The following is a 19,707-nucleotide window of genomic DNA, read 5'->3' on the forward strand; positions in this document are numbered from 1 at the left end:
GAGCTGGGAGTGGGGGTGGAGGAAAAGCCGGGGTGGAAGGAAAAAAAGAAAAGCAAGAGGCAGGCAGGTGTTGGAGGGGCCAGAGCCTTCAGCCCTTACCCACACATTCAGGTACAGCCCACGGACTCACGTAATATCATACACACAACATACACACACAATACACACACACACACAGCCGTCCCGAGAAAGACATATGGATACAGGCATGCATATATGCACAGTCATAGACACACAAGGACACACACACACACACAGACACCCCTGGAGTCTCAGTCCAGGGCTGATGGACACGCTGCTGGCTTCCCAGCCAGGTACCAATTTCCCCAAGCGGCTGGGGCTGCATCCCCTCCCCACCCTGCCCCCATCCATGATCTCATTGCAGGGGCTTTCTGGGTTAGACCCTAACTGTTAAAGTGATAAGCCTAGCAAGTGACACTGAAACTGGGGAGCCTCTTGGCTGGACAGAGAGGAGGAGGGGCTGTTTCCAGGAGGGGAAAACAGCCCCTGCAAAGGTTGAGGATGACACTTGGTGCTCAAAGAACTATGGGGACCTTATCTGAGAACGAACAGGGCTAGGGGAGCAGACAGGCCCGGCCCCTAGTACAAAGAAACTTGGGCTGAGCAGCAGCCCTTAGTCCCTAGTCCACCCCTGCCCAGCCTAAGGCTCTGTGGGGGCACAGTGGGCAGAGGAGAAGGCTTTCTGTCAGGCTTTGTCCAGGCCCTACCAGAACAGTAAGTCAACTTCTTTAGAGGGGCCGAAGAGAACACAGTCTCTGTCCTGCAAGCCAGGTTAGGAGGTCACCACCCAGCATCTCCAAAAGGTAGGACTGGGAGAAGGTCGTGAGGGGCTGGATGCTCCCAGACAAGGTATAATGCGTTGAATGAGCCCCTTGTGGGAGTGGAACAGCTCCCCCCACCTCCCCACATGGAAGAACCCGTCCCTCACTGCTCCAGACTTCAGCCAGACCCCAGCCTGGGCCCGGGTGCCTGCCTTTTCCCTCACCCTTGATTTGGCCTCTTCTCTCTGACCCTAGGGGACCGGGCTAGGGCGGGGGTGGCCTGGGTCTAGGGACGTGGCAGTCTGAGGTGTGCACTGCAGGGGTCTAGAAGGGCACCCTCTCCCGCAGCGACGGGGAGCTCGCAGACGGGCTGGCCCAGGTTGAGCCCCCAACTGGAGCCTGTTAGGGCGGGGGAGCCCAGCCGCCGCAGGGCCGCGGGAGGCCGACGAGCGGTCTGGAATGCCTCTTCGCCTCCCTCCACCTCCCCTCCGCGCCCTCCTCCAGCCCCCACCCCCGGGCTGCTCGCGGGGCGGGGGAGGCGCGGCGGTGGGGGCCTGGCCGCGAGACGCAGGAGGGGCGCAGGGAGGGGCCCTGGACGCGGGGCCAGACCGGGCCCCTCCGCGGAGGCCCGCGCCGCCAGGCCCCGCCCCGGCCTCGCACATCTGGGCCGGGAGCGCGCGGCCATCCGGCCGGGGGGAGGGGGCGGCGAGCGGGGTGGGCGGCGCGGGGCGGCTGCCGGAGGCCGCGGGGCTGGGCGCACGTCGAGGGCTGCGGCCACCGCGCAGGGCACGGCCGTGGGCCCGGGATCTCAGCGACTGGACAGAGGTCCAGCTGTCGGGAGGGCGGAGGTGAGTCCTGGAGGGGGGAACGGGGAAGGCGGTTGCAGGGCTCCCCGAGAGGAGAAGGGCGTGGAGACTTTGCCGCCCTGGGCTGTGGGCTGAGACCCCAACGCAAACTTCCTGACCCTGGGGGCCAGGTTGGGGACAGGTCAGCGAGCCCCTCTCACCAGCAGGATTGTGGGCTCTGGAAGGCAATTGGGGCAGCGACTGTGGGTTCCCATCCGGGACTCGGGACCCCACACATGCTCTAGTGAGCGTGGGGGTTGGAGAGACTCCTGTGTGCCAGGGGGTGGGGGCATGATGAAAGGCTGGGGGCCGCTCCAGGGAGCCAGTCCGTGGAGGACAGGGTGGCTGGGAGACCTGGGATTGAGTGCGTGTTGCGGAGCTCCTGTTGGCAGTGGGGACCCCAGGGCCTGTGCTCCAGGAAGCTATGAGGGTGACTGGGGTACCACAGTTCTGGCTGTGTAACCAGGGACCTCTGCTTTCCCTCTGTGAGGCCAACTTGGGGGGTCCAGGTGGGGGAGATCTGGGCTTCCCCATGGGCAGTGGAGCCTGTTTGTGAAGCAAGCTTGCGGAGGGAGGGAACTCTAAATCATGGACTCCCTCTGAGAGCAAAGGCAGCCCTGGAACCCCAGAAGGTAAGGGAGGTGAAGGGGGGCTGGGAGCAGAGGGTGGGGAGGGGCTCCAGGCCCTGGGCTCTGTGGGACAGAGGTTGTTTGTGAACTGGCTGCTCCCATGAGGAGCACCCACCGGGTGGGGCAGGATGTATGGAAAGAAAATTTGAACACAGGGAGGGGCTCTGGAAGGCCATTTCTCTCACCCCTGCCCCAGCACAGCCTGTGCCAGCCATTCCACAGCCACCCACGAGCCCCTCTTCCCGGGGGCTGCTCTCCAGAGACAGGCTGGAGCAGCCCTTGGGGTTTTGGATCTGTCCCTTGGGCCCTGGGTGGCCTGATCTGTGGCTTGGAAAAAGTATCTGGGGCCTCTCTGCCCACTGAGGGCAGGACCTAGAGTGGATGGAAGAGGCAGGGTCCCAGCGAAAGGATTTTGTCCCTTGGGAGAGAGGAGGCAGTCTGGGTCTTTGTCCTCATGGGCAGAGAACAGGTATGTGTGAAGCACTGAAATCCAGCAATACCGCAGGCCCCCCAGGACTCTGGGGTTAATGCCAATTCTAATGCCTCCAACCCTCTCCATTGGGCAAAAAGTCCTGGGTTCCTGTGAGTGTAGGGGCACGCTGGAGAGTCTTCAGTTTCCAATCCCTACTCAGTCACACCCTTCCTGGTCCCCAGTGACTGATAGGCCATCCCTCTTGGGCAGAGATCAGGGCCAAGGGTCAGGATGAAACTGAAGATTAGAGGTCAGTGAGAGACCAAGGACTAGGGGTCAGTTCATGGGCAGGGATAAGGGTCTATCTGGGGGGAGGATTGAGGTCATATCAGGGCCAGGGTTTAGCATGTGCTTGTAGCCAGGAAATGAAGTTACTTTCTGTGTAAATCGAACTACTCCACCCAATTATTCTGAAACCCATAAACATCACCAAATTGAAATGGGGCAGGGGTGGTCTACCTCCCCCGTTTCCAGCTGTAGTCTCTGCCCAGATGTAGCTTTTGGGAGCTGAGGTTGTCCTGAGCCCCATGATTAGCAATCTCCTTCAGTGTTTTTGGGTATCTGGGTGTTTATGCATGGGGAGAGGGGGCCCCCAAAGACTTATCTGGCGATGTGTACATGCCTGCATGGCTGCCACCCTCTTCTAGCTCCACGTCTCAGGGAATCAGTAGGATCCTCTGTTAATATAAATGGCTCCAGGTCCTCCCTCCCTCCCTTAGGAACGCAGAATGACTACAGTAAAAGTCTTGATGACTCCAAAATGCACATGATGACAGGAACACTGCTCATACCAGTACAACTCCCTACCTTTGTCAGCCACCTTCCTCACCTGGAGTTGATTCTCACCAGTCCCCTGTGTGGCCCATTTTAAAGGAAAGGACACTGAGGCACAGAGAGGTGACATGATACCCTGCAACCAGGAGCAGTAATAGGCCCTTGGCAGCCCTGAGACCTCAGAGTGGGGCACTCAGTGTGTCACACACTCAGATATGGGAGTGTGATAGGCTGGACAAGCTCCAGAGGACAGGGGAGATGATATCATACTGTTTGGACATGGAATCCAGCTTGAGGGATGACGCCTGAGTCTCTTTTTCCTGGAGGTTTTAAATGGTTTCTCCTCTAGATAAAATAAATAGCCTTGTTCCAGAATGGCCATTCATTCATTCAACAAAGTGTTTCCCCGGCACTTTGGGCAGAATCTGGCACAAAGAAATGCTCAGTTAGTTTACAGAAGAATCAAAACAATGTACAAATAGGGCTGCCAGCTTTTCCCTTGTGGCCTCTGTCCAGTGATGTGCTAGTAAGTGCTTTGCAGTCCCTCTCCCAAGGGAGAAAACCCTGACTTACAGCGCTTGCCAATGTCTGTGGTGTAAATACTCCCACCATGGCTGATTTCAAGCTACCAACCAATGTGGTTATGTGTGGAATTGGAAAGGGACCTCCACAATCGGGGCTTGCTTTCTGGGAGGAACCGCCTCCAGCACACCCCTCGGTCACCCTGCACTGGTTTCTGTCCCTGCCTCTCATTTGCTTTGCCTTTTCTCAGCATCACCTGGCTGCTGTGTGAGTGCTTACAACCAGCCTCTATTTTTCTCCTGATTCTGATTCCTGGGCACCCAATTGTACACCTAAAATGACAGGACAGTATGTCTGGAAAGCTCCATGGTGCTGGCCGCTTGGGAATATTCTGCAAAGGACATGTCTAGTGTCTTTCCATAAAGGAGCTGGGTTGTGTGTGCGTGAACGTGTGTGTGTGTGTGTGTCAGTGCCCATTTCTATCTGCCTGTGTTTTAACAAAACTTCCTGACTGGGTCACTGGCCACAAGAGGGAGTGGGCTGTGGGCAGGCCCCACTGTTGTTTAGGGGGCCACCAAGGTCCACAGCTAAGGACAGTAGCGTGGACCTGAAGGTCTGCATTTCTAGCAGGCCCCCAGGGGATGCCAGCGCTGTCATCTTGAGACCACCCTGAGGACAAAGCTGCCCTCTAGCTGCCTCTAGTCTGCCCCCCAGAACTTCACAGACACAAGCTCAAGCTCCCCTCATCTTAGCAAAGAAAGCAAAAGCCCTCCTCGCCCCCCTCAAGCTTCCTAGTCCTCCAGCTACTGCCCGCCCACCAGCTGCCCATCTCAGCACCCTCCTCAGATGTGCTAGCTCTGTCCTCTCCTCTGCACCAACTCCCCTAAGCCTCCCCAACTCCCATCACCATCATTCCATTGAAATGTGGTGTTTCCAGTCTCACAGAACAACCTCTCCCAGGCATCGAGCTTCACGTCCGTCTCTCATGATCTTCATGGGATCACAGCAGAGCCCCGGTGTCCTTCCTCGGGTCAGCTCTCTCCTCCTGGCCCTTCCTCCACTCTGCCCTCTGCCAAGCCATCCTTGACAGTGACCCCCAGCGCATTGCTGCACCTTGGAGCCCTCTCTGACCTCTAGATCACGTATCACCTGGCTCCCTGGTACATTCTCTCCACAGCTTGGAAACTGCACCAGAGCTCTGCCCCCTCGTCCTCCGCCTGCCCACCCTCCTCCAGTGTTGTCTGTGGCACTGTCCTTCTCCCAGCGTGAACCAGTGGCAAAACCTTCAGATCTTCTCCCTAACCCCCCACACCCAGTCCGCACATCAGCCCTGTCGGTTTTAACCTGTCTCTTTAACGTCTGCGCTTCGATCTCAAGGCACACAGCTGCCGCCACCATCTGTCCCTGGGGCCCTGACAGCCTCCTGCTTCCCTCTTGTCCCTCTGCATCCCCTCTCCATGCAGCCAGAGGGACTTTTCAAAATGCAATTTCAAAAATGTAAATTTAGCCACATCCTCGCCCCCATTCTGCCACTTCAAACCTTTCAAGACTTGCTGTTGCCCTTCATTTAAATCCAAATCCAAAATAGACCACCAGGGTCTCCCTGAGGGTGAGCCCACCCCGGCCCCTTGGCCGCCTCGCCCTGCTCCCCTTTCTGCCCAGCTGTACCCAGCCGAGACCTCCACTTGTAACCTCAAGTTGACCTGTGTGACTCCCTGATGCTGCTGGGCACCCTGCCTGGCTGTGGGTCCCTGGTCAGGCACAGTGTCTCTTTGGGTGGGGGTGTCCCCGAGCACTTGGCACAGAGAGGGCACCTGAAAACAGGTAGGAGCACCCTGATTCCAACACAACAATGAAACAAAAATATCTTTGAGACAGGCAGGGACTGTGGGACTTGCACCTTAGATGAGATGAAGGAATCAGGGTTCGTTCTGGTAACGTGATGACGGTGTTGGCAGTGCTCTCTAAGGCTTTATGTGTTAGAGAGGCAGACTGAAGAATTTATAGGTGAAACAACAATGTCTGGGATTTGCTTCAAAGGACTCCAGCCAAAAGTAAGTAAATAAACATTCAGTGAGGGAACAAAGGAACAAATAAATGCTGTTCTGCTTGTCTGTTCCCGTTCAGAGCCGCAGGGCCTGCAAAGATGCTGGCTGTCCCAGAGGTGGGCCTGCAGGGACTGTACATCGGTAAGACACCCCCCGCCATTCACAGAACCTCCTGAGTGTGTGTAAGTGATCGGTGTGCAGGGAGGGACTGTGTGCACAGGACCCTGTGTGCACAACCTCTGTGTACATGTTGTCTGTCTGTGGGTGAGATCTCTACGAGAGTGTGTGTGCACGCGCACACATGCGTGTGTGTGCGTGTGTGCATGTGTGTGTGCGCATGTGTGCGTGTCTGCCTGTGGCCTGGTCTGGGAGCAGGCTCTGGGTTCTCTGCGGGGGTGGGAGGCCAGGAGGCAGGAGGGACACTCCTCAGGAAGTCCATTCACAAAGACCTGGCGGGCTGGGCCCTTCCTTCCTGCCTCCCTTCCCAGGCTCAAGCCACACCAGCTTGGCCCTTCAATCTGGAACCGGAGTCAGCGCCCAAGCCTGCACTGGCTGTCTGGGAATGTGACCACCATCCCCTGTTCCTCCAGCACTTCCTAAAGCTCCCATAATGCCCCGATCCCCACATATGTTCCAGGGTTCCCCCAGGCCTGGGGGACTAGACCTGTGTAGGGCCACAGGACAAGGCAGCTACTGAGGATGATAGACCCGGTTCTGGCTCAGCCTGAAACCATTGGTCTGTTCAATTTATTCATGGATCTTCACGCTGGCCCCCATTCTGTCTCCTGCTGAATCTCAGGGCAGCCCCAGTAAAATCTGCAGAGGCAAAAACCAGGGTGGTCACTGGAACCCAGCCTATACCTGAGCTGCCTGAGCCTCCAGCCGGGCCTGGGCTGCCTTCTGGGGCTGTCCTGCTTTCTTCCGCCAATGATCCTGCTCAGTCCTGTGCCTAGAGAGGGTATCAGGGGGCCTCTGACCCCCGAATGTTGGCTCCAGGTGTGTGTGCTGTGGGGGAGGGGAACTCAGAATCCAGTTTCCTAGTGTGGTGGACACCCCTCTGCTCAGGGCTGGGGGAGGTGCCGCCCTCTCTCCCCGCCATACTTACCAGACAGCCAGCTGGGCCTGTCTGTGGCCCTTGGGAGGAGGGAAGGGGTCAGCTCCCTCAGGTCCTAATTAGAAACATGTGAGTGGGGCCTCCCGGTGGCGCAGCGGTTGAGCGCTGGGTTGTGAAGCTGCCCGCAGCCTCTGCAGCACCGGTTCGATCCCCGGCTGCTCCCCCGGCCACCGGAGGAGGGTCCCGCATGGCATGTAGACCTCTCCTGCCGCCCGCTGCTCCCCTCAGCAGTGTACTTCTCCTTCCTGCTGCTCCCGCATGGCATGTAGACCTCTCCTGCCGCCCGCTGCCCTCAGCAGTGTACTTCGGTCCTTCTGCCTGCTCTGCTCCCCGCTCTGGCTCTGGTGAATTCTCTCACCCTCCCGCACTTCTGACTGTACCCACTGCTTGTATAAATAAATAAATCTTTAAAATAAATAAATAAAAATACATGCCTCTTTAAAAAAAAAAAAACATGTGAGTGAATTTTAGAGGGGAGGGGAGCAGCCCCACCTCCCATGAGGTTAGGCTGTGGTTCCCCCAGCTTTTCTGGTTTCTCCAGCCTCCCACCCCCACCCCAGGAACTCACCGGGCCCCATCTCTCCTGCTTTTCTTTCTCTGAACTCAGTCTCCCCCACACCCCACAATGGTTCTCTGTCTCTCCCCTCCCCCAGTGTATCTGAGGGATGCTGGGGGCGAGACCGTGAGTTCCCAGATGAGACGTGGGTCACCCTCCAGGTATAGATTGTCTCTTCCTGACAACTGACCTTCAGTCCACCCCTTTCCAACACCCTCTTCCTTCTCTTTCCCCTCATGCCCCTCCCCCCAGCAGGGTGCCCTTGCCTGATGGAGCAAGGGTTGATGGGGAACTTCCCAGTGCCAACCTGGGACTTGGCCGCCAGCTCCCTGCTGTGCCAGAGTGACTTGTCCTCTCTTTCCAGGCTCCAGCCCAGAGCGCTCCCCAGTACCCAGCCCTCCCGGCTCCCCGAGGACCCAGGAAAGCTGTGGCATTGCCCCCCTCACACCTTCGCAATCTCCAGTAAGCCCAGAGCAGGGATCAGAGTTGTGGGTGACGTGGTGGTAGGTCCAGAGAGCAAGGCCGGCTGTCAGGCAGACCCCTGGCAGGGCCTGGGCAGGGCAGGAGCACCACCATGCCCCTCCTCCTGCACCTGTGGTCATGCTTCCCAGGAAGCGTTAGCTGTCGGTGGCCCTGGAGAGTAGGGAGGACAGTTCTGTTGAGGTAACCAACACCCAAACTAGGTAACAGTTCTACTGAGGTGAGCTCAGGTAACCAATGCTCAGAAACCTCCCCCAGGATGGCAGGAGGGAGTATTGCAGCTGGCCTGTCCGGGGCAAGTGTACAGCTGAGCCAGTAGTTTTTCTAGGCTCTAGGAGCACTGGACTTTCCAGAGTTGCTCCCCTTCCTGTCGACTCCCATAATATAAGATTTGTCTGTGGAAGAGGAGGTGTGTTGCCAAAGAAAAAAAAAATTGGAAACTGTAAGTTTGAAATACCCAAAACATAGCCTTGGGTGACCCCACCTAGGATGAACTTCATCCGAGAGATCCAACCTGCTGACCCTCTTGTTCTCAGGGATCCCAGGCCTGACCTGGAGAAAGCAGGGGCCACTGTGGGCTTGTGCCTGGGCCTCTCTGCTCTGCCACAGAGCCAGACAGGGTCTGGTTATGTCACTGACCGCAGAGAGTGAAAGGGTCAAGTATACGCAGGTCCATGTGCTAGGAAGCTGCAAAAGACGCACAATTGCTCCCAGCTGGACGCTGGCTGGTGCTAGGCAGTCGATTGGAGTGATTTGTGGGTGGGGCGGAGGCAGTCTAGGCAGACGGTAGGTAGAGAAGCAGGAGCAGGAAAGCGGGAGCTGGAGCCAAAACCTGCATGGGGCTACCCAAGAGGCCTTGGGCCTTCTGAACAGTTGGCATCTCCAGGCTTAGCCTAAGAGGGGATGGGGGCAGCCTAGCAGACAGCCAGCGCGTGGGGTGGACTGGGCTGAGCCACAGCCAGCAGAAGGGGCTCCCGCAGCCTGCCCTGCGAGCTGTTCCCTGACCATAGATCTTGCCCTTGCAGAAGCCTGAGGCCCGAACCCCCCAGCAGGCTCCTTTCTCCGTGGTGGTAGCCATCGACTTTGGTACCACATCCAGTGGCTATGCCTTCAGCTTTGCCAGCGACCCTGAGGCCATCCACATGATGAGGTGAGGCTGTCTGCACTGGGAGAGTGTGTATGTTTGGGGGCCGGCAGTGGGGGCGGTCCTCATTCCCTAAGATGGACCAAGACTCCTACCTCTATCTGGCGGGAGGGCTCCCTGATGGGGCAGAAGGTCAAAGGATGGGTCAGGGACCTGGGCCCCAGCCTCAATGGGAGCAGCTCCCTGTCCTCCCCCGGAAATGTTGGGCTTTGTTTTTAATTTAAAACCTTTTCTTGAAAAAATAAAACAAGGGCCTCCCAGGTGGTGCAGCGGTTGAGCGCTGGGCTGCGAAGCTGCCTACAGCCTCTGCAGCACCAGTTCGATCCCCGGCTGCTCCCCGGCCACCGGAGGAGGGTCCACATGGCGCGCAGACCTCTCCTGCGCCCGCTGCTCCCCTCAGCAGTGTACTTCGGTCCTTCTGCCTGCTCTGCTCCCTGCTCTGGCTCTGGTGAATTCTCTCACCCTCCCGCGCTTCTGACTGTACCAGTGCTTGTATAAATGATCTTTGGGCCTCGGTGGCGCAGCCGCTGCGAAGCTGCCCGCAGCCTCTGGAGCAATTCCCGGCTGCTCCCCGGCCACCGGAGGAGGGTCCCACACGGCGCGCAGACCCCTTCTGCCGCCCACTGCTCCCCTCAGCAGTGTACCTTGGTCCTTCTGCCTGCTCTGCTCCCCGCTCTGGCTCTGGTGAATTCTCTCACCCTCCTGCGCTTCTGACTGTACCCAGTGCTTGTATAAATAAATAAATAAATCTTTAAAAAAAAAAAAAAAAAACAAAAATTAAATTATTTTATTGAGATATAATATAATAGGAACATACAGAAGTCTTTTTCTGGGATATATTATACATATACACACGTACGTGCGCATATATATGATATCATATAACTTGCCTTATTTATTATTTTTTTTTTGTGGGACACTCGCCGGCGGCCAGGGAATGAACCGGCGCTGCGAGGCTGCCCGCAGCCCAGCGTTTAACCGCTGCACCACCAGGGGAGGCCCCCTCTTGCCTTATTTTAAACTTTCAACACTGTTTTATAGATTGCCATGTCAATACATAGAGAGCCACCACTTTCTTTTAATTGTTGCATAGTATTATTCCACAGTATAGATGTCCTAATGCATCCATTGTGCTATTGATAGTTTGAGAGTTTTCTTTTTCCTCTGATTTTTCACTGTTACACAACACACTGCAGGAATGTCCTTCTTTGAGTACTTGTGCTGGCATTTCTATGGGGTAGATTCCTAGAGGCAGATTCCTAAGTCCACCATCTCAAATGAAAAACAAGGGAATGAAGCATCAGAGGGTTAACTGAGTTGACAAGCCACACAGACAGATGTTAAAAAAATCCATTCTGATGTCCCCAAGTTTTGTTTAAACAAAATATTTGACACTCCCCTCCAGACCGCAAACCCTGATCTCTTGAAAGTAGTTTAGTGTGGCTGTGGCCTGTAGGTGGCGCTATAGAAGACACCCCCGCCCTGCGCCCTCCCGCCCCCCCCCCCCCCCCCCCCCCACACACAGCTCCAACCCTGTCTCTAGCTTGGGTAGTCAGAACGGCTTCCCGATGGCTGGGGGGACACACAGAAGTTAAGTGACCCAAAGCTAGAAGGGACTTGACCTGTGTGAGCCTGGACCATCCTCTCCTTACTCTCTTCCCTGCATGAGGCCACAAAGGCTCTGGGCACCACTGGCCCCCTCAGAGCTACAGGGCATCCCAGCTAGTACACTCCTCTGCGCATACTGCTGAGGCCATGCTGGGCCCATGCTCGGGCCGAGGACACATAAAGGGACACTGTCTCTACCTGGGGAGGTGGTAATCACAGGAAGTACTGAGGAACATCCTGGCCTTTTCCCAAGCCCTCCCTGTCAGCCCCTACCAGCCACCAAGCCCTGTCATTTCTGTGTCTCCGTAATATCTGTGGAATATCCGTCCACCCCTCCCCACGGCCACCACCCCGATGTTCAGCCCCCCTCATTGCACCCCAGATGGCTGCAATGTGCTCCTCCCGGGTTTTCCTTCTCCATCCTCCCTCGCCTCCAGTCTTTTGCTACCTGGGGACTAGTGATCTTTCTAAAAGCAATTGTGGTCCTACCTCTTCACTCTCTGATTTAAAATGCAACAAGATAGAATTCTGATATGGCAGGTGATGCTCTTCCTTACCTAACATTCACATTACTGTGTTTTCTCCTGCTGCATATGGAGCCAACCAATGGCTCTTCTACTTGCTCTTTCATACCTCTGAGCCTTTGCACATGCTGTTCCTGCTGCCGGATTCTCAGCTTCTTCCCCAAAAGGCTGTAGTGGTGAACTTGGCCTAGAGGGGTTAGGGTATCAGAGAAGGCAGAGGAAGGGAAGGATATGCCAAGCTAATGAACTGGGCAGGGGTTCTAAGTAGAAGATTCCGATGGTGGAGGAGATTCCAATGGTGCCTTTGGAATTGGGAAGTTTGAAATCTCATTTAGGTTTTGGGACCCTGCCTGAAATGTAGTCAACTGGGGTGTAGTGCCAAGGTGGATCAGATAGGAATGGTCTTGAAAAGCCTTGAAAGGAGCTTGGCTGCCTGGAAAAAGGCCTCTGCTAGGGTCCTGGAGAAACACACCAGGAGACTGGACCAGGCAGATGGATGATGGCTTGCTGCTGCTTTTATGGGTGCAGAGAGGTAAGGTTGGTGACCTCACGGGAGGGCAGTAGTTCTGAGGATGTCAGGGGCCCCATGGATGGGGAAGATCCCATGAGCAGCATTGCTGGAGACTTACGTGGATACCAAGCACCATCTTCACGACAGCCCTTAGAGGTAGGTGCTATTACTCCTTCCATTTTACAGGCGGGAAGAAGAAGCTGGGAAGCTAAGTGGTCTGCACAAGGTCACAGAGCCAGCTGGTCCCAGCTGCAGGGCCAGCCCCACGGGGCGAGGGGTGCAGCTGACCGCACTGACAGCACTGTGTCCCCGCAGGAAATGGGAGGGCGGGGACCCAGGTGTAGCCCACCAGAAGACCCCTACCTGCTTGCTGCTGACGCCGGAGGGTGCCTTTCACAGCTTTGGCTACACGGCCCGGGATTACTACCACGATCTGGACCCTGAGGAGGCACGCGACTGGCTCTACTTCGAGAAGTTCAAGATGAAGATTCACAGCGCCACTGTAAGCCCCATGCGGGCTCCAGCCGGCTGGGCGGGACCGGGGCGGGGGCGGGGCTAAAGGAGGGTGGGAAACGAGAAGGTAGGCGGGGCGGGGCCTGGGCGGGGCCTGGGCGGGGCTAAAGGAGAGATTGCCCCGGTTGTGGGCGGAGCTCGCAGGGGCGGGGGCGGAGCTACGAAGGGTTGGGGCTGGAGGGGGTGGCTGGTGCTGGGAGCCGAACTGATACAATGGAGCGTTGCTCAAACACCAAGAAATGAGGTGCTTTTATGAAAGACGTGGGGGCAATGCTGTGGCCTCCTGCAGAGCAGCCCTGTGTCCCTGCCAGGATCTCACCTTGAAGACCCAGCTAGAGGCTGTAAATGGAAAGAAAATGCCTGCCCTGGAGATATTCGCCCATGCCCTGCACTTCTTCAAGGAGCACGCCCTTCAGGTGCGCTGTGGCCCATCCCTACCTTCTGGGGGACGCCCCATACTCTCTCCTTTCTGCTCCACCCACCTTCTCATCCCACCTCCTTTCATTCTATGGGTAGCCATGGTCAGAAGTCAAAGGTCACCTGCCCCAGTCCCTTCCCTTCCTATCTGGAAGGGCCTGCACCAAGACATACATGGTATACTGGGGGGCAAAAAGGGGGGCAATCACAGATTCTTTCAACTCAGTTGGGAAATCCTTCCTGAGACTTGATTAGTTCCTCCAGCTCCCATGGAGCTGAAGGCACCCCCCCATCCCAAACTAGTTGTTCCCCACATCACCCATTCCTGCCCCAGGAGCTGAGAGAGCAGTGCCCATCGCTGCCGGGGAAGGACGCTGTGCGCTGGGTGCTGACGGTGCCTGCCATCTGGAAACAGCCGGCCAAGCAGTTCATGCGGGAGGCTGCCTACCTGGTGAGTATGGGCAGCCAGAGCAGCGGGTGTGGCTCTGGAAGGCACAGGGGGAGACCCATGCCTTCATTCACCCCATCACCCTTGGGACCACAGAGCCACTGTGTGAAGGCCTCGGGCCTTCCCCTGCTGGGCATTTTGGGGGGTTGTAGAACCTGCAGGAAGAGGACAGAGGGACAAGAGGTCGAGCCTTGGCCAGCTTAGCAGTGTCCTAAGTCAAGTTTTCTAGAAGCAGAGCCTAGGATCTGTATTCCTGTGCTTGTGGTGGATTGAAGAAGGGCTATTAGGAGAAAGGGGAGTGTGGGAAGCAGGACAAGAGAAAGAGCTAAGGGGATGTGGTCTCAGCTGGACTCTAGCCTCCGCCTGATCTCATGGAGAGCTCTGGGGGGAGAATTGTACCCCGGAGTTGGCAGGATGGGGTAAGCGGCAGGCCTTTTGTGCATCTGTATCAGTCTGTCAATGACTGCTGGCAGGGAGGGCCGCTCAGCAAGTGGGGCAGTCACTACTCAGCTGAGGGCACTTCTGCAAAGGAGGAGGCTGTGAGCCTGTAGCAGCCAACACTCACAATAGCTGGGCAGGGCACCAAAACACCACTTCAGCTGGTATCAGTATTTTCCAGAACCCACCACCACAATGGCCCCAACCACTGTAGGTTTTTGAGCAGAAAAATAAGACTATGAAAGGGGGTGATTTTGGACAGTGTTTGTTGATCTTCCTGTCATTAGAGATGCCTAAAGGTCTAGAGAAAGGAGTGGGCATCACGGGCACCTCCCTCTCCAGTGGAGATGGACAGGGGCTGGGTGGTGGATGCAGACTACCAGAGAAAAACTCATTGTTTGGCCTTGCCCCTGGGGCCTTTGGGAAGACCCTAGGACCTCCACAAGGGATCTCTGGGCCCTGTGGGAGGACATCAGGGCCCCCCACACACACACATACACCTGTGAGCCAGGCATGCCCCAGTCCCTTCACTTGTCACTGGAAGGAGCTAATCCTGAACAGAGTGGGCAACTCCCCTGCAGAGACCAGGATGAAAGCGGACCCAGTCAGAACAAACAGTACTGCCCCCTAGTGCCCCCTGCCAGTTTACCCACTCAACTTCCTCCCACGCTGTTCCCTGGCTGCCAGCTCAGGAAGGGCTGGCCCTGGGCAGGAAGTCTCCATGCCCATCCCCTCCCCATCCCCCATCTGGTCAGAATCTGGGGAATCCCACGAAACCATGTAGTATTTCCCATGTGGATCCCCTATCCTGATGCAGGAAGTTAACAGCTCCCAAGAGTTTTTCTCCCCCAACTGGCCTGTCTTGGTGCCTGGAATTTTACTGATACATTTCCTTCCTTGGATATCACATTCCCTGCAACAGAGTTCTCCTGTGAGGGGAAGTCTGTGGCCACTGTCTGACACCTGTCTGGTGGAGGAAGAGGGTTCAGTAAGGCAGAGGGGATCCGGCATCTCTCCTCTGATTAGTGGCCTAGCTATTACACACGCACACACATGCACACGCGTGTGCAGCACTGAAGTTCCAGCCAGTGCTCAGCTGGCAGCCCCAAACCCATGAAGGGGACCTTGCTGTAGCCCCTTGGGCAGCTCAGGAGGGCAGATCCCAGACACTCTAGGTTTTCACTCTGAAGTCTCTTCCTCCTGGGCAACTTATGGTGTCCCTGGCCATGACTGTGTACCTGGTCACAGGGTGGCTGAAGCAGCTTCAAATTTGTGTAGCATAGAGGGGCCTAGGAGGCTTTGCACGGTGGGGTGTTTTGGGGAGGAGGTAGGAGCCCCACAGGCCCCGGATCCCTGCCCTTGGGTGCCCTCTTAGGTGTGATAGCTCATGCTGCCCCCTGGTCCTGCCCGCCATCTTCAGGCTGGCCTGGTGTCAAGAGAAGATGCAGAGCAACTACTCATCGCCCTGGAGCCCGAGGCTGCCTCTGTCTACTGCCGAAAGCTGCGCCTGCACCAGCTCCTGGACTTGAGCACCCGGGCCCCGGGTCACGGGCGCCTGGGTGAGCGTCGCTCCATCGACTCCAGCTTCCGCCAGGGTGAGCCACCCCCGGGGGTGCCCACTGTTGGGCTTGGAGGCAGTTACCCTGGAAGGTCAAAGTGTCACTGAGGTCACCGGCTTAGCTACACCCAGCATAAAGGCAAGCACCCCTAACCCTGCAGGAACCCAATCTGAGAGGGCAGAAATATCCCTGGTGGAGTTCAGTGTGAGGGAGGAGCCCCTAACCTGGGGGAACCCAGACTGAGGGCAGAGATGTCACCCTGCCCCAGGGAGCACTCTCTGAGGTGGGGAGCCCTGAGTGGGAGTGGAGAGCAGAAGACACAGCCCAGCCTAAGTGGAGGTGCTTGGTATGGACAAAGGTGGGAGTCAGTCCCCACTCAGCCCAAGGTGGCAGCTTGAGGAACTTTCCTTAAACAGCCACTGGATCAGCTGACCCCCCCCTCCTGGCACATCAGCTGTCCCCTCAATCAGCCCTAAGCACCTGCCTCAGTCAGTCCAGGCACTGAAACAGCTATGATCAACTTCGGTCACCCATCCAGATGCCATCTCCACAACAGGGAGAAGTGCCAAGTCCCAAGCTCCGCCAGATCCCCCTAGAAACACACACACACACACACACACACACACACACACACACAGCTCCAGACCCTCCTGACCTGATTTTGCCCTGACCTGAGCCAGAAATACCTCCTCTAGCACCTGAGATTACCTCCTATAGTTTCTTTGGAGCCTTTGGGGTTCAGCATTGCTCTCTCCAATTAGAAGTGGAGCAGAAGTTTCAGGAACACTGGCAACTCCAGGTGCTCACAGAGGGCATTGGCAGGGGGTGGGGGTTGAACGTGGTAGCTGAGGCACCTCCTTCTAACCTGATTGTCCTGCTGTGCCCCCCAGCGCGAGAACAGCTGCGAAGGTCCCGCCACAGCCGTACATTCCTGGTGGAGTCAGGTGTCGGAGAGCTGTGGGCAGAGATGCAAGCAGGTGGGCAGTCAGAGATGGAGGGATATTTCTTGGACCTTGCGGGACACCGTATACTGATCCCGGGGAAGGGGATGTTGAAACCGGTACCAGCCCCTAGAAAACTGGTCCCCTCCTCCACCCACCGCATGTAGCGGTACCTTCACCGTCACCTGCGCTGCCACTCACTCGTAGCCGATGTCCTGCCGCCCTTTCCTCCTGGGGATTCTCCACAGAGGGAATTGCAGAGCCCGCTGGAACCATTTTCCCCCACATTCACCCAGTGGCCTGGGCTGAAGCCTGAAGCGCCTCACCCCACACCCTGGCAGGCAGGCAGCTGGGACCTGGGGCAGGGCTGGAGGCTGGGTGAGTCTGAGGGGGCACAGGCTGAAAGTGCCAGGCAGGCAACTGGTGTACTCACACTCACCGCCTAGGAGACCGCTACATGGTGGCAGACTGTGGGGGAGGCACAGTGGACCTGACAGTGCACCAGCTGGAGCAGCCCCATGGCACCCTCAAGGAACTCTACAAGGCATCTGGTGAGTAGTGGGCAAGGCTGCGGGTAACCAGCGTGCCCTGGCCTCGTGGACGTCCCCTGGCCGCAGGTTTGGTGCTGACTTCCCCCTTCGCACCCTCCCACCCAGGTGGCCCCTATGGTGCTGTGGGGGTGGACCTGGCCTTCGAGCAGCTGCTGGGCCGCATCTTCGGGGAGGATTTCATTGCCACTTTCAAGAGGCAACGGCCAGCAGCCTGGGTGGATCTGACTATCGCCTTCGAGGCCCGCAAACGCACGGCAGCCCCACACCGCGTGGGGGGGCTCAACATCTCTCTGCCCTTCTCCTTCATCGACTTCTACCGCAAGCAGCGAGGCCACAACGTGGAGACGGCCCTGCGCAGGAGCAGGTGGGGCTGGGGACCTCCATGTGCCAGTTTGCTGATGGGGAATGCCTCTGCAAGGGAGGGAGTGGGCCCCAAGGGGTCGAGGTTATTCACCTGATCCATCCCCAACCTCATCCACCACCCCTCTGGGCTCACACTGCCAGACCCGATGGCAGGGGGAGGCCGATGGCAGGGGGAGGCCCATGAGCACTGCGGCTGGAATCTGAAGCCCAGGCAGGCCCCTGGGGAAGGACCAACACCTCTCTGTCCCGCACACACAATGCAACTATGCCAACCAATGCTCTTGGCTCCTGCCTGGAGACAAAGGGCTTCTCCCTTGGGACTCCCGCCTGGAACTGAAGCAGGCCAGCGGCTCAGGCCCCTGCAGGGGGGCTGGGATCACACCCAATATGCAGCCCTGGAGGCAGGGGTAGGTCCCTGACACCTGGGCCTCTGCCCCCCTACACTTACAGCGTGAATTATGTGAAGTGGTCCTCCCAGGGGATGCTCAGGATGACTAGTGAGGCCATGAACGAGCTCTTTCAGCCCACCGTCAACGGGATCATTCAGCACATAGGTGAGTCCCTGAGCTTGGGTCCTCCATTCACCCCCACATACACACCCAGATGCAGGAATAATTTCTCCTATTAGTGCTTGGAAATTACATATCCTCACATGGGAAAGTGACCCTGAATTGTCCGGAACCTGGAGGATGCAGTGCAGTGCAGTGGTGATTAAGAGCTGGGAGGGGGGATGTGTAATTTTTTAAAATTTATTTATGCATACAAGGGTGTATGGCCTGGGGTGTAGGCCAGAGGTGCAGAGGTGGGAGGGTGAGAGGATTCACCAGAGACAGAGTGGGGAACAGAACAGGTGGATCTATCGAAATACACTGCTGAGGGGAGCAGTGGGCAAGACAGGAGAGGTCTGCTGTGCCACATGGGTCAGCTCCCTGGCCGGGGATCCAATTCATGCTACAATAGGCCACTGCTAATAGCTTGATAGCACTGCCTTTAACCCCTGCACCAACAGGGAGGCCTGATGATGTGTAATCTTAAGTTAAAGAAGCTCTGGTGCCTCAGTTCCTTGTGTCTAAAATGGGGTGATAGTACTGGGTTGCCAACTCATCAAGGTCAAGGATTTTAATGAGCTTGAGTATCTAGGGAGTGGGCACAATGACTTGCATGGTAGTGAGCGCTTAATATCTACAAATGTAGAGCTTTATCTCAGGCCCTCCACGTCGTGATGGGAGGGAAGGGAGTGTGTGTAAATACCGGGAAGGCAGAGCCCGTGAAGTGTGCCAGGAGCCCTCAATGAAAGTACTCAGTGTCTTCATTGGACCCGGCTGTGGTTTTGCCAACGAATCGGCTAGTTTATAGTTGCCAGGCGGGCACGGGCCGTGGAGGAGTGGTCTCAGCGGCCGGTGCTCTCTCCCCTCCCCGCCCCTCCGTACCCCCTACCCCCCCCTCCCGCAGAGGCTCTGCTAGAGAGGCCGGAGGTGCAGGGTGTGAAGCTGCTGTTCCTGGTGGGCGGCTTCGCTGAGTCGGCGGTGCTGCAGCACGCGGTGCAGGCGGCCCTGGGCGCCCGCGGCCTGCGCGTGGTGGTCCCGCACGACGTGGGCCTGACCATCCTCAAGGGCGCCGTGCTCTTCGGGCAGGCCCCGGGCGTGGTGCGGGTGCGCCGCTCGCCGCTCACCTACGGCGTGGGCGTGCTCAACCGCTTCGTGGCCGGGCGCCACCCGCCGGACAAGCTGCTGGTGCGCGACGGCCGCCGCTGGTGCACCGACGTCTTCGAGCGCTTCGTGGCGGCCGAGCAGTCGGTGGCCCTGGGCGAGGAGGTGCGGCGCAGCTACTGCCCCGCGCGCCCCGGCCAGCGGCGCGTGCTCATCAACCTGTACTGCTGCGCCGCCGAGGACGCGCGCTTCATCACCGACCCGGGCGTGCGCAAGTGCGGCGCGCTCAGCCTCGAGCTGCAGCCGGCCGAGGGGGGCCCCGAGAGCGCGGGCGCGCCCCCCGGGCGCCGGGAGATCCGCGCCGCCATGCAGTTCGGCGACACCGAGATTAAGGTGACCGCCGTGGACGTGAGCACCAACCGCTCGGTGCGCGCCACCATCGACTTTCTTTCCAACTGAGGGCGCGCGCCGCGGCGTCAGCCCCTCGGCCGGCCCGGCCCCCCGAGTCCGGGGGGCGCGCCGGACGGGGGAATCCGAGGCCGGCGCCCCTTTCCCCGCCCTCTAGCCCGGAACGCCAGGTCGGGAGGGTGGGCGCGGACGCTCCGGCTGTGTGGGCCGTGGGGCCCCGCCGAGGACCGCGGGCGGGGAGACGGCGCGCCCACGGGGCGCGGGGCCCGAGACAGCTCAGCTGAGGCGGGGGCGGGTGGGGGCGGCAGTGGGAGGCCCGAGCGGGGCGCGGCCGCGGCGGCGGGAGGAGGGACGCTCGCCCGAGAGCGCTGACCGGGAGGCTCAGGCCCGAGGTGGGGCGGGGCGGCCCCG

At 58.1% G+C, this 19,707-nt stretch overlaps 1 protein-coding gene across 2 annotated transcripts; it reads left to right on the forward strand.

Moving 5' to 3' along the window:
* The first annotated feature begins 1,530 nt into the window (after nucleotides 1-1,530).
* HSPA12B (heat shock protein family A (Hsp70) member 12B) lies at nucleotides 1,531-19,376 on the forward strand. Of its 2 annotated transcripts, none has more exons than XM_037498368.1 (13): nucleotides 1,531-1,630; nucleotides 6,152-6,213; nucleotides 8,107-8,204; nucleotides 9,248-9,372; nucleotides 12,325-12,511; nucleotides 12,834-12,938; nucleotides 13,274-13,390; nucleotides 15,246-15,420; nucleotides 16,275-16,361; nucleotides 16,772-16,876; nucleotides 16,982-17,240; nucleotides 17,690-17,793; nucleotides 18,692-19,376. In XM_037498368.1, the coding sequence occupies exons 2-13, from the start codon at nucleotides 6,171-6,173 to the stop codon at nucleotides 19,345-19,347; spliced, it is 2,061 nt and encodes a 686-aa protein (XP_037354265.1). In that variant the 5' UTR covers nucleotides 1,531-1,630; nucleotides 6,152-6,170; the 3' UTR covers nucleotides 19,348-19,376. The 2 variants fall into 2 exon arrangements, with proteins under 2 accessions (XP_037354265.1, XP_037354281.1); XM_037498384.1 differs by having other exon boundaries at nucleotides 12,409-12,511.
* The last annotated feature ends 331 nt before the right edge of the window (nucleotides 19,377-19,707 follow it).

This window comes from Talpa occidentalis, unplaced genomic scaffold, assembly GCF_014898055.3.
Source record: "Talpa occidentalis isolate TD23 unplaced genomic scaffold, MPIMG_talOcc4v2.1 talOcc4.10, whole genome shotgun sequence".
Taxonomy (NCBI): domain Eukaryota; kingdom Metazoa; phylum Chordata; class Mammalia; order Eulipotyphla; family Talpidae; genus Talpa; species Talpa occidentalis.